This window comes from Phaseolus vulgaris, chromosome 10 (assembly GCF_000499845.2).
Source record: "Phaseolus vulgaris cultivar G19833 chromosome 10, P. vulgaris v2.0, whole genome shotgun sequence".
Classification (NCBI taxonomy): Eukaryota; Viridiplantae; Streptophyta; class Magnoliopsida; order Fabales; family Fabaceae; genus Phaseolus; species Phaseolus vulgaris.
The window spans coordinates 43,132,944-43,146,641 of record NC_023750.2 but is presented as its reverse complement, the minus strand read 5'-3'; the positions used below and the strand labels follow the sequence as shown (position 1 = coordinate 43,146,641).

At 27.7% G+C, this 13,698-nt stretch overlaps 1 protein-coding gene across 1 annotated transcript; it reads left to right on the top strand.

Moving 5' to 3' along the window:
• Positions 1-7,683: 7,683 nt before the first annotated feature.
• Positions 7,684-9,212, top strand: LOC137818595 (F-box/kelch-repeat protein At1g80440-like). Its single transcript, XM_068622118.1, has one exon. The coding sequence runs from the start codon at positions 7,897-7,899 to the stop codon at positions 8,959-8,961; it is 1,065 nt and encodes a 354-aa protein (XP_068478219.1). The 5' UTR covers positions 7,684-7,896; the 3' UTR covers positions 8,962-9,212.
• Positions 9,213-13,698: the final 4,486 nt, after the last annotated feature.

The window sequence follows — 13,698 nt, the reverse complement described above, 5'->3', positions numbered from 1 at the left end:
CACTTACTCCATGCTATTACCTTCCATTCAATTTTTTTTATTATATGAGTTCATTTCATTTCACAATTATTTATTATTTTCGGACGGGATTAGAACTGAACAAACGATTGTTGGTAGGTTTATCACTCCTTCTTTTATTCTCAAAACAGCTTTGTAATCCTTTCTTTGTGTTTTTCATCATCGTCCTCGTAAATTCCAAATTCAAATAGTACTTGTAAAAGACATTGTAAAAGACACTCAATATTCAGTGCTCAGTGCAATCAGATGATGATGTACCTTATTTTTTATGAAATCAATTATTATTTATATGATTATCATTAATCCTTTGTTATTGGACCGGATGGTTTTGAATCATGTTTACGAGTTTATTAACTAATGCTTACTGTTTAGCTTCGTTAATCTTCTGTTAAACATGATGAATTTAATCTCGTTAGTTGATCCTGACCGAGAACTCAAACATCCACCTATCGAACAGATCATTAATCTTCTATTAAGCCTAACAAAACTTAATTATATCAATCAACTGTAATTAAATAGTGAGACCTTCACATGTCGTACGGACCCGACTGATACACTTTCTAATTTTATTAAATGATAAAAACCACTAAAAAAAAAATTTAAGAGTAGGAACATTTTGGTGCAGAAAAAGGAGGTGTGGTTGTGGAAACTTTAGTGGTTATGAGCTTGAAGAGTTGTCACCAATCATTATCAACTCAACTGCGTATAAAATATCATCACATTTTCTCTTTAATAGAAATGGGAAGGTTGAATAATTGATTAGGGCTTCTAGAAGCAGTGGAATAAGAATATCTCATTCCCATGAGAACAATGAAGTGGGGCACCATGTTCTTTAAAAGGGTGATGATGAGATGATAATAATACACATTAAGTCCTCTTCTTCACGTGCTCTTCTCATTTCCCAATATCCTCTTTTCCACGCTACATTGTTCATCTTTCATCACAACTCTTAACTAATTTCTGATATGATTGCTGCTGTTGGAATCTTACACAAACTTTACTTCTAGATAATGCATTGTGTGGCACTGTTAGCTCCTGAATTTGTGCATTATGTGTTCAACAGAAACTGATATTATTATGTTAAGTGAAGTTCTAGACCTTTTCTCCCAACAAATATTTGTTTTTATTTTATACTGTTTAAAAGATTTCTCATCAGATTTTTTTTGTTACACAATCCATCCATTTTGTCTTCATTACATGAAATTAGGTGAAAAATATTTGAAAAAAAATCTATTTGGTTAAAATTGCTAGACTAGCTTGCTGAATTACAATGATAAAAGTAACTCATAAATGTAAAAATAGATACATTTAAACATATTTATGTATCAAGTTTAATTGATTATTAAAATATATTTGGAGATGCTTATAATTTGATTCTCTTAATTATAAATAGTTCTTTTTTAACTACATTATGTAGTTTTAATTATTTTAAAAGGACATTTTTTTTCTTATCTTAGTTGATTAAGATAATACCGTTATACCTTCACTCTAGTTATTATTTGTTTTAGAATTTAAAATTTAGTCATGATTTTATTTTAAAAGAGTTTCACTAGAAAAATTATTAAATAAAAAATTATTTTAGAGACAATAAATAATTAGTCACTAAGTTTACTAAATTAAATGCTCTTAGATATTTAAAAAAAATCTAAAGTAATTTATATTATTAATAAATTGTTTTTAAATTGGTATCTAATTAGTTATCAAGTTATTAACTCTCAATATATTGGTAAATATATTGGTAACTAAAACCAAGTAGCTAATTAGATACTATTTTAAAAACTATTTATAAATAATATAAACTACTTTAGATACCAATAATTTTTTAGTCTAAAAAATAATATATAATTTACTCAATATAATGACTAATTATTTTTTTTTTCTCTAAAGTTGGTTTCTAATTAATTATTTTCTTGTAGTGGTTTCAAAGGATTAAGGGAGGAAGTTATATTTAAATTGCCCTTGACATCGACTCCTAAATGATGTGAAACTATTAAGCGTATTGAAACAAGTAACGAAAGTTCGACTTTGGAGCCAATTTTTCGTTTCCCGCGGATGGGGTCAGTGTTCCGACATCAAGTCTATTAAGATAACATTGCTAAGGTATATCATCACATTTGAGGTATTGTCCGTGTTGGAGATCCCACATCGACTAGAAATTAGAGTCTTTCATTGTATATAAGTGGGTGCAAACCTCAACTTTATGAGCCGGTTTTATGGGGTTGAGTTAGGCTTAAAGTCCACTTCGTAATATGGTATCAGAGCCATTTCGAGCCTATCCTAGTGAGTATTTGTTGGGCTTATCAGGCCACCCGCTATCAGGCTCCTATCGGACCACCCATAATATATAGTCCCACGCACGAGTTGGCAGTCTCGGCGTGAGGGGGTGTGTTGGAGATTCCACATCGACTAGAGATTAGAGTCTTTTATTGTATATAAGTGGGTCCAAACCTCAACTTTATGAGTCGGTTTTATGGGGTTGAGTTAGGCTTAAAGTCCACTTCGTAATAGTCCGCTTTGTAAAAGAAGTAACACATTCATGCCTCTAACCTGATATTGGATGATCACTTAATCCTAGATTCACATATGCTCTCATACCAAGTTCGATCATAAAAATTATCACACAAATAGAAAACTAGAAACTAAAGTATGTTAACTTAAACAAATCGTAATTAAAATATAAGATATTCAATACTCCTAAAAAATTAATATTTCAAAAATCATCTTTACCTCCACAAAGGTCTAGAATTCACATAATTTACACAGGTGTTTGTTGTCTCCACAAAGATTTAAGGAGTTACACACACGTTCTTAAACCCTATAAAAATTTAGGAACCACGTATATCTTTACACTATGTAAAGGTTTAAAGGACTAAAATGTCTTATAAAATATTCATGTTGAGTAAGATCTACAAGAAACTAACATTGATTCATTCTAAGACATATTGATTCAGAAATCATAATTTGATGTGGTTAAGATAGTTCATTTCATTCACTCTACAAGTTTTGATGAAAAAACCTCCAATAAAATAAGAAAACAAATTTTGTATAAACTATTATGGTAGAGAACCAATATAGTAAATGTATAAAAGAGAGTTATGTTATAATTATAAGTATAATTTTTTATATTAGAGTTTCTACAAAAAAAAGTCATAATAATTCAAGATTTGATATCTTATTTTCTTTTTAAAAAAATATACAAAACTTTCTAATATAAAATTCTACAATTATTACAAAGATCAATTTAATTGAAATGAAGTGGGAAAATACTCGAGAAATACTCTCGTCTACCCTATAATTATTAAATCGACTTCCATTGAAACTACTAAAATTTAGTTTGATGAATATTTCCTTATTTTCAGTTTACCAAAAATATATATCAAATACACTACAACCTTTATCGATAAAAAAAATATTTTAGAATGAATAAATTTTAAAATAACAAGATAATTGTATTGCATATCCAAAATACACAAGTAAGTATTTATAATGAACCAACCTTTAAGACAATTACATTAACATAATACGATATTTTTTTCTTCATATCTATTCATTTCAAAATGATTTTATCTCTTTCTCATCTCTTCCAAATCCTCTTTTATATTACTGTTTTATAAAAAAAAAAAAAAATGTCATAACATAATACTTTTGTCGTCAATGATAGTTCCATGCATAAAAAAAATATTATATACTTTACTCTTGGTTTTTAGTAAGAAATTATCGAGGATGTCGAAGTGGATATACGTTAAAAAATCGTTGCTTTTAATAAATTATTGGAGTGTTTCAAATTTTATTTTATACTGAAATCAACTTTCAATTTTTATTAATATATATTAATATATTTTATATATTTTTAAATTCAATTAAAAAATATTTTTTTATTTTTTAATAACACTCATAAAGTGTCTTTTTCACCTAGAAAAAATCACCTACAAAAATGTATTACAAGAAAATTTCAAGGAGCTTTTTTTATATATATATATATATATATAGAAAACAATACATGTAGGAGATTGCATATAAAATATTTTTCTACGAATTTTCAATAAATTAAAATATAATAGTACCGTTAAATTTATGACATAATTGGAAAAATAATAATAAAAATATAATTGCACAGTTCTTCGGAACATGCTTAAACATATAGGTACTTAATGATATGTTTGTGTAAATTTATTTAGAGAATATAAATTAAAAAATATATTTTTTATAAAGTGATACACGATAAGTTTTATAAATAAGTTAATTTTAACTTAACAAAAATTGTCTTCTTTCTCATAAATACTTACAGAAAAATTGAATAAAATATGCCATGATCATTTACAAGGTTGTATGAAATAACTATTTATTAATTAATGTCTATTACTTTGTTTTATTTTTTGTCACAAACAAGAGATAATATAAAATAAAATAAAATTATAGAATAGACTTTTTTTTTAATATGAATTAACCGGGACATGAGAGTTGACATTTTTTTTCCAGTAGTATTTGAGCAAAGGGGGAAGTTTGTGACCATACACATTATGCAATGTAAGTGCATCTTATCATCTTTTGAACCAGACTCAATGAATGCATTTTTTTTTTCTCTTTTATATAAACCCTAAACCCTAAACCAAAAATTAAGGTTACATTCAATCGTTAGGGTCAATCACTACATCTGTACTGTCCGTTTTGGATGTTAGTGCTCCGTCACGATTTTATCCATAAAAGACACTTCGATGAAATGAAAAGAGAAATAAATATACAAAATCGACTGCTGAGTTGTTGAGTAATGTAGTACTATATTAATCATACCGAAACAATTAATAAATAATATTTTTAATTATATAAGAAATTATAATACTATTTTTAACTTGAAAATTTAAATAAATAAATTATATTAATACTTTTTATGTATTGTTCATTTTTATTATAAAATTCAAATTAATGCTTGAATTCTTAAAATATATTATTTAATGGATTTTAAAAATATTAATCGTATGAATTAAAAATGAAAATATTATATTGAAATAAAAATAAAGATGAACGAAAATACAAAATACAGTTATTGTAGAGAGAGACGTGTTCTAGAAGATGAAGATATTGAGAGGTCTTTCTTTACGTGTTGAAAACATGTACTTTATGAAAGAGGAAGATTTAAAGCAACTATTTTCAGTCGGTTCTTCATGTATGTTGTCTTTATGTCTTTGTTTTTGGATTTATCATTACTACTTATTATGTGATTCACATGGATTATTATACCATTATAATTTATAATCACAAAAATAAAATAAATAAAATATAGAAAGAATTTTTTAACATGTAAAAAATATAATATGTTAAAAAAAATTATTAAATAACAATCAAAATTAGATAAAAAATAATTAATCACTATATTAATTAAATTAAATATCATTTTATAAACTAAAAAAATTATTTAATTTATATCTAAAATAATTTTTATTATTAATAAAAATTTATAAAATGGTGTTTAGATCGATACTTAAATTAGCTACCAAAATTTTAACTACTAATATTTTAGATTTTAAATTGGTTTAATTAATTTTTTAAAAACAAATTTAAAATCTAAAGTATTAATAGCTAAAACATTGGTAGCTAATGATTAGATGTTAATTTAAAAATAATTTTATAATTTTTTATTAATAATAGAAAATACTTTAGATACCAATATTTTTTTTAAGTCTCTAATTTAGTTTAATAGTAACTAATTATTATGATTTTTAAAATTATTTATAATTTGATGATTTTTTATCTCTAAAATTTGTAATTTGTAATTGATAATTGTAATTTATATTTATCATTTAAAAGGGATATAATATAAATTTTTTATTAAAATCCTAAAAAGACAAATAAAAAAACACTTTCAATCATCATCTAGAAATTTCTCATCCTTGTTTACAGAACTCGTTGAGATGGAATGTTTGAAAGGGATAATACCTAAAGAAAATAAAGTGCTCATGAGAGGAAGCCAAAGAGAACGAAAAACATGTTTGTTTAGAAAAAAGAGTTTCACTTTAGTACTTCTGTTTCTTTAGAACCCTTAAAATAAGAAAATGTGGGAAATGTGAAAAAACTATTTTAGAATTGTTTTTAAAGTATCTTTTATTTGTCTGTAATATTTTGACTATATGTCAAAATTTGTAAACGATAACAATAATAACCAAATATTCATGCTTCTATCTCTATATAAAAATACTATTATATAAAAATACTGTTATATAAAAATATAATTTTAAAAACAAGTTATAGAGTTTTATTTTTCATTTAATTAATAATTTTAATATAGATTAGTAGTAGATTTGAACTGGAATTCTTCTCCAAAGCTTTATAAAATCTCATAATTAATTTATAATAATTAAATTTATCTAAGATTTATACATTCATGTATTTGATGAAAAGATTAATTGTTGAACACCCCCATTAGTACTAGTTTTTAAGGAACCACTCCTTTTAGTTTCCAATAATTATGTGGGCCATATATGTCTTGATAGCCATAACCGACCCTTTTTATCAACAATCCAATCCTACTACTACTTTTGCTTAAGAGGAATTTCATTTTATGAATTGAGTGTATTTCACACAATTCATTCATTTGGAAAAATAAATAATTGCACATTAAATTTAAAATATCTAGAACAACTTTGAGACCACATGATAAACACAATTCCTTTTTTTAATATATTTTAAAATTATATACATTGCAATTAGTGAAGTTATTTTACTCGATTTGTAGATAAAAATTTAATATATATATAAATTTAGATGAGTTGAAATTGAAAAGAATAAATAACAAGCAAAAAAATAATAATTAATTACTCAACATCTTTTTTTTTAATTTCTTTTTTTTTAAATTTTTTCTCTTCTTCCATTTCATTGGTAGTTTTGAGATTGGAAAATGTGATGTTCTTCATGTTAAGATTAGGGTTTCACTTCATAAAAGAATAATGGTTTTACTAAATAATAGAGTTGCGCTCGAAATCGAGTGAAGAGAGTGATTAAAAATAAAAAATATTTTATTTGATATGTGAGATTTGATGTGATCACCGAATGAGAGGGTGAGAATACGAAAGAGTTAGTTTGCATATAAAAGCTGTTCATCAACATTAATTTAAAAAAATAATATTTTTTTAAAAATAATTTATGAAATGACAAAATATTTCATTATACTAATAAAATAAGTTATATCAGAAAAAAATAACTATCCTCTTTTTATATATAGGTATATATCGGTATAGATTTAAAAACATGAAAACAAAACTATTAAAATCTAACTATTTGTGTTTTCATATTGCGGTTGTAATTTGGTTCTAACTTAGAATGTGGAGATATTTAGAAAGATAAAGTAAAAGAAGGTATGATATCATTTTAATAACTAACTAAAAAGCAACAGCTATTGAGCTGGCCAACAGCCATGTACCAATTGGTGCCATTTGCATCATTCACCAAATTAAAATTTAAATTAAATTAAAAATGCATAGGATAGACCGTTCCTTCCTTTTCATAAATAAATAAATAAAATTTTAAAAAAAGAAGATAAAGTCATATTTCCAATTGTCGATAAAATAAATGAAATCCTTCTAGAAGAAGACCCTATTGCAATGTCACTCACATCTTACCCAAAAAACTATCACCACCCTATTTTCTTCTCTCTATATAAATACCAAACCCTCAACCTTCCATTCTCACAACAAAACATAAACCCAAACCATAACACTATCCACTCCATAACTTCATCTCTCTCTCTCTCTCAAAATTTCAAATACCCTTTTTCTCTTTTCATCTCAAGATCCTTTCTTTCTGCGATTTCGGTATCTGGGTCTTCATTACTTCACTCACATACTGCAAAAATCATTCTTTTCGTTTTCTTTAATTTCTGTTACCATGGAGTTGATTTCGGGTCTACCAGAGGACGTAGCACGGGACTGTCTCATTCGGGTTTCGTACCAGCAGTTCCCCACGGTGGCGTCAGTGTGCAAGCTCTGGAAATCGGAGATTCTTTCGCCGGAGTTCCACCGGCAACGGCGTGGCACGAACCACGCGCAGAAGCTCATAGCGATGGTTCAGGCTCGCGACGAGCCGGGAGCTGGTTCGACCAAGCGAGTGACGAACCCGGTTTACCGTCTCAGCGTGTTGGAACCGGAAACGGGTCACTGGGCCGAGCTGCCACAGCCGCCGGAGTTTTCTTCCGGGTTGCCTATGTTCTGTCAGTTAGTGAGTGTCGGGTACGATCTTGTCGTGTTGGGCGGGTTGGACCCGAATTCGTGGAAAGCATCGAGTTCTGTGTTTGTGTACAATTTTTTGTCGGCGAATTGGCGGCGCGCCGCGGATATGCCGGGTGGGCCGCGCACGTTTTTCGCTTGCGCGTCGGATTCTAAAGGGACGGTTTTTGTCGCCGGAGGACACGACAACGAGAAGAACGCGCTGCGTTCGGCTCTGGCCTATGATGTTGCCTCGGACCGGTGGGTTTCGCTTCCCGACATGGCGGCGGAGCGCGACGAGTGCAAGGGCGTTTTCCGCCGCGGTAGGTTCGTCGTGGTCGGGGGCTACCCGACGGAGACGCAGGGAAGGTTCCGGAAGAGCGCGGAGGCGTTCGATCCTGCCACGTTGCGGTGGGGCGAAGTTAAAGAGGAGTTTCTGGATTGCGCCACGTGTCCGAGGACGTTAGTGGACGGTGGAGATGGCGAGACGGTGTTTTTGTGCAGTGGCGGGGAATTGATCTCGCTTCGAGGCGACACGTGGCAGAAGATGTCGACGGTGCCGGGAGAGATACGCAACGTGGCGTACGTTGGGGCGTTTGATAGGACGCTGGTGTTGATTGGATCCAGCGGCTACGGTCAAGTCCACGTGGCTTTTGCTTTTGATTTTGAGAGTTGCAATTGGAGGAAAGTGGCAAGCCTAGAGGGGTTCATGGGCCATGTTCAAACCGGCTGTGTTTTGGAGATTTAGAATTTCTTTTTCTTTTTTCTTTTTCCGTATAAATATTATACATTAAAAATTCACAACATAAACAAACATAGAACAGAGTGGTGATTTTGTAGAAATGTTTCACAGTGAAAAATCATTTTACTCATTCTATAAAGGTGGTGAAAAATATGTAAATATTTGTTTCAATGTCTGCAAATGGAAAGTAATTTCTACTGTATTTCCATTTCCATTACATGAAACATGAAAAGATGAAAAGAAGTGAGTTACAAAGACATTATGGGATCTATTTATTCTTAGTTCTAAACTAAGAGAATGATTATTTTCATTCTTTTTTTGACTTTTTTCGGAATAGTTTTTTTTTTATGAAATTTGTAAAAGGCATTTTGATTAAGTAAGATTTTGATATTTAATGTTATTAATATTAAATGATTATTTTGATTTTTAAGTAAAATTTTGATATTTAATGTTATTAATACTAAATATTAGTTTGCATTATATTTTTAAAAAGAAAAAATTGATTTTTAAGTAAGATTCGATATTTAATGTTATTAATATTAAATTATGACATATTTTAGAAAAATGTTTTATTAACACCTGTCACTAATACATCATTTGAGGGACATCAATTGACGCTGCAGGTGTGGATGTGACACTAACTCTATATTATAATATATGATCTGTAGTACACGCAAAACTGGTTACTCGTATGTTTGTAAGTGATTACTTATAATACGTTTATGGTCACCCACTTTTTCTAAAAAAAAATCAATTTTTTTTAATAAGAACATATTACATTTAGATGACTTAATATGTGTAATAACCCTACAAGAACTACCTAGTCACATGTTCCTCCACGTATACTGTTACACGCAAAATTGATTACCTGTGTGTCTGTAATATGATCAACCCACTCTTTATGAAAAAAAAATAATTTTTTTTAATATGAATAATATATTACATTGGTTAGATGACTTAATCGATGTAATATGGATCTAAAAAAAATATATTATTTTTTATTCTATTTTAAAGTTCGCGCGACTTATTTACGTGCAATCTCACTTTATCACGTCATTACCACGTCTGAAGCGTCAAATATGTGTCGTCAAATATGTATCATGTGCGGAGGGTATCAACATATCTGACTCCATATTTTATTACTGAAATTTGAATCTATTATCCTTAATGTTTTCGATTGATAGAAGTTATGATTTGAAAGATAGATGAGAGTGTATGTGTTTTAAAGAGTATTTGTGTAAGTGTGTGCGGGAGCATGATTAAATACAAAAGTAATGTATAAATTTGGAAAGTCTTTTATTCTTCTTTCTTCATTTTCTTCGTTTTCTTCATTTTCTTTGTTTGGGATAAGCCTGAATGCGAAGCAATGTTTAGAAAGCAACAAGTTTGAAGTTTGGTTTGATTAATTATTGGGATTCGATGTGACCCTTTCTTTATCCAAACTAACTTCAAATTCCTGCACTTGTCTAATTATGCTTCCATCTATTCATTCTATCTATCTACCTACCGTAAAACTTACGCATCTTTCTCAAATTATTATATCTTTCTTCCCTTTTTAAAACTATAATTACTTAATATTACATACTTTTTATTTAACCAAGGAAATACTTGTTTTTGGAAGACATTTACTTGTTTTGTTGAGATTCAGGATTTTTTGAAAAAAATACGAATTTTAGTATTTATTTACTACATATATATAACAAAATTTGATTTTTTACTTTAGCGTGAGAGTATTTTTTGTAGGTGAAATATTTTTCATTTCTTAGAAGCTGAATATCTAAATCTTGAAAGTAGACTACATGGAACCACCTTGAATTCTGATCAACCTCATCTTAGTTATAACCTATGAAGTTCGACATTCCTTTTAAATGATATGTTCGTGTCGAATATACATATCGGATATCGACACTTGTATGACACTCGTAAGACATGTATCATTGAAGTATCTAATTCAAAAAATATTTGTTAGATTTTTGACAATTTTAGCACGGGTCCAACAAAATTTTTAAAAAGAAAAATACATTAATTTTATAAAAACTTTAACTTATTGTATAAAATTTTATTATGATTATAAAAATAAATAACAAATTCTTTTGAACCAGTAATGAGAAAAGAACTAAAACACACTTAATGCACATAAATCTTTATTGTTAATTTATATAATTCATAATTACATAATATATAAATTCGTGTTCACATTTCTTATATTTTAAAGATTATACGTATTTTTTATTTGTGTTCATATCGTATCAATATCCGTGTTTGTCTTAACACAGATTATAACATTCAAATTTTATCAATGAGAAAAATTGGTGGGCACAAAACTAATATGAGGAAAAACGTATTATCAAAAGCAATTAAATGGCAGGAAAGTAAGTGGGAGTTCTAGAAAATGAAAGCAAATAAATGACTAAAAATTAAATTAGCAGCGGGAAGTACAAGCATGAATTAAATGAAAACAATGAATAAGTAGCAAGTAAATGAAAGTAGCTAAATGACACGTTAAGAACAGTGCATGAATTTAAGCAAATGAAAACAATTAAACCACTTGAAAAATGTGCAAAGTAACTTTCAAGGCAAAAAGACTTTAATATAAACGAAAAATTGGAAGTCAATGGTCGAAAATAAAGTGTTTAAGAATTTGTTTTATGTAGGTTTGATATTTTGAATCATTTTATAAAATTAATTTATAAAATTAAATTTAAATTCATTTATATATTATATATTTATATACTTATATATTATATATTTATGGGGAGAAAGTATTTAATTTAAACTTATAAAATTAGTTTATAAAAATTTATAAAGTGCGATTTATATCTAAAATATATTATATATGAATGATTTAATAGTGTCTAATTTAATTTTATAAAATTAATTTATTATTATTAATTATATATTATATATTTATTTAAAGATAATTTGATTGCTTTAACTTAATTTTATAAAACACGATTTATTGTTACTGATATCCAACAATTACAAAAGCATTTTTAAGTTTGATTGATCATGTTCCAACTAAAACATAATAACAATTGGTATTTGTAGAAACAAAATTTTAATTATTAATAACTACTTCATGTTTCTCCTTATATTCTTTTAAGAGTTATTACGGTTGATAGCTTTGTTTTCGATCTTCATCATTAATGATTTCTAAATACATTTGAGATTGAGAACAAAAGTTAGTGAAAGCTTTATAATAATTATTTTATTATAATGGTAATTAAAATATTTCTTCATGTATTTTTTGACACAATTTTTTTTATAAATATAACTTTATATCATATAATGATAAAGGCTGAGATTTGGTGATTCATATATATAATTTTTTTTTTTAAACATTCTTCACTTATCCAATAGTTTGATAGCTCTTAGTGTGCGCTTAATTCATATTTTTTGTAAGAGAATATTTTTTTAAAGAAAATTTAAATATGTTATTAGGAAAATAAATTTTATAAATTTATGAAAATAATTTAAATATTAGAAATTAGAGATTTTAAAATTTTATTTTAAATATAATAATTTTTCATAATATTTTTTTTTTCAAATTTATGTTTCTTTTTTTCTTCATATATATTTTTTATTTAGTTTAACTAAGTGTCACTCGACCATTTTCAATTAAGGAATCACTGATTTTGTTGAGATTGAGATAGTTTTAATCAATACTTACCTACAAAATACATATTCCAATCATTTTCATACTATAAGTATCTATACATATTCCAATCATTTTCATACTATAAGTATCTATATGACCTAAAGTTTAAACTATGAATAAAAATTAATCTCGTGTTATAGTAAAAAATGAAAAACATATTTAACCTTCATTAAAAATACTCTATTTAAATAAAAATTTAAATATAATAAATTTAAATGATCTTATCTAAACAAATATTTAAAAATAAAATAATTCAATTTTAATATATTTAAATTTGTTCCCTCTTAATGAATATAATATTTAAAAGGAACTTTTAATAAACTTGTTTGTCCTACTTCTTACAAGCCTAATTTTGAAGAATGAAGAAACTTGATACTCTGCAATGGCTAATTAGAAATGGAAACATTTCATAAAAAATCAGATGGTAGCATGCAACAGCCCGAGACATTTGGACAAATTTCTTCTAGGACATCTTTAGCAGAGAAATAAGAGTTTTTTTACAAACTAAAATCATAGATTCATACATTAAAAAATAAATTTTACCGAAATTATATAAGAACACTTATGAACATTTTAATCGAAAATATACTTTGAAAACAAAAGTTCCGAAGACCATGTATTCATAGGTGAACCAAACAATTGCAGAAACCAAACATGTTAATTCCCGACAAAGAACTGTTAATTTAGCAGCTGAGATGATTCAATTGTTGGCATCTGGTGTAGCAAGTTTTCACTTTCATACATCCACTCACATTAGGAAGTGTTCTTACAAGGTCGGATTTCTCCTAGAGTGATTTCTTTTGTCTTCTTCTTTTGGTCTTTACGGCCTCCAAATGTGGTGGTCTCCGATTGGTTCTTTCTTTTACCGAGATGAGTGACGAAACCTGCAAAGGCACTTTGATGATGAAGTTAGTCCAACTACAATGTGCAGGTGAGTCAAAAGAGAAAAATTACCTCTGGCGCTTGCTTCCTCTTGTATTTATACTTTTTTAGATGAGTTTCAGCTGTTATGGGTATGTTCGTAGGTCCAAAAGAGGACTCAATGCCTTAATTATGATTTACCGTTAAAGCTAACTTAATTACAG